Source organism: Myotis davidii, unplaced genomic scaffold (assembly GCF_000327345.1).
Source record: "Myotis davidii unplaced genomic scaffold, ASM32734v1 scaffold156, whole genome shotgun sequence".
Lineage (NCBI taxonomy): Eukaryota > Metazoa > Chordata > Mammalia > Chiroptera > Vespertilionidae > Myotis > Myotis davidii.
The window spans coordinates 1,181-2,164 of record NW_006288633.1 but is presented as its reverse complement, the minus strand read 5'-3'; the positions used below and the strand labels follow the sequence as shown (position 1 = coordinate 2,164).

Genomic DNA, 984 nt, shown 5'->3' with positions numbered 1-984 from the left:
ACCACAGGAGGGCCTGCCTGCCATGTGACCTCCAGACGCTAACCAGGAGCTTGCAGATGACTCAGAATCTTCCCCTTGCTCTGGACAGTGGCCACCTCACACACCAAGACCCCTGCTCCAAACACCCATACACCCCCTCCCCTAAACAATCACCTACAGCACGAAGAAGACCTTGAGGAGCCGGTAATTCCAGAGCCTCAGCTCTTCGCTGCTCCTGTGCTCCTCCTCCAGTGTCTCCTCCTCACAGACAGCATTTTCTGCAATAAGAGAGCATCATATATATATGTATTCTTTTTTTGTATTGAGTTTTCTACTTTTCTTCTTATACACCCATTCTCTTTCTTCTTCCTCTATAACTGAATTGTGGCTATTTCCCCATTCATTCAATTCCTTGACCTTACCTCCTGGAAATAAGCTCTGCCGCCTCAGATTCATCTGGGTGTTTGTTGTTTGGAGGTGTGTTGTTTGCATTTTTTGAATTAGTTGTTCTTTATAGCTTGCATTAATCTCTGGGTGTTTGTTGTTTGCATTTTTTTGGATTAGTTGTTGTTTTATTGGAGTTTTCTCCCCATATACATATATTTCTCTCTTTTTTTCTCCTCTTTCTTTTACATTTTTTCCTTTCCTCAATATCATTTTTCACTCTTCTCTATTCCCTAATTCTCTTTTCTCTGGTGGTCACCTTTATTCAGGGGCATTAGTATTGTGAATACATTTGTGTTTGGTGCCTTATGAATTGTGTCTTGTTGTGTTGTATTTTGTGCCTTTATGTCAATGCAGGAGAGAGAGAGCTACATAACCAGGCACCTAGAGAGGAGCATCATGGGGAGACAATGAAACAGCCCACATATGAAAGAAAAGGAGGATCACCAGAAAAGGAAGTAATTGAAATGGAGGCAAGAAATATGACAGAGAAAGAATTCAGAGCAATAGTCATAAGGTCGCTGAAAAGGATAGAAGACAAATTCAACAATATGTGTAAGA

The 984-nt window shown here is 41.3% G+C and overlaps 1 protein-coding gene across 1 annotated transcript in view; it reads right to left on the bottom strand.

Moving 5' to 3' along the window:
- The window catches only part of LOC102773905 (guanylate-binding protein 1-like), a gene marked incomplete at its 5' end in the record, with an annotated part of 17,616 nt that extends 17,359 nt beyond the window's left edge, over positions 1–257 (bottom strand). Inside the window, one exon of the mRNA XM_015562049.1 lies at positions 158–257. Within this exon, the coding sequence (XP_015417535.1) occupies positions 158–257 (100 nt within the window). The remainder of the gene's footprint in view (positions 1–157) is intronic.
- Between the last annotated feature and the right edge of the window lie 727 nt (positions 258–984).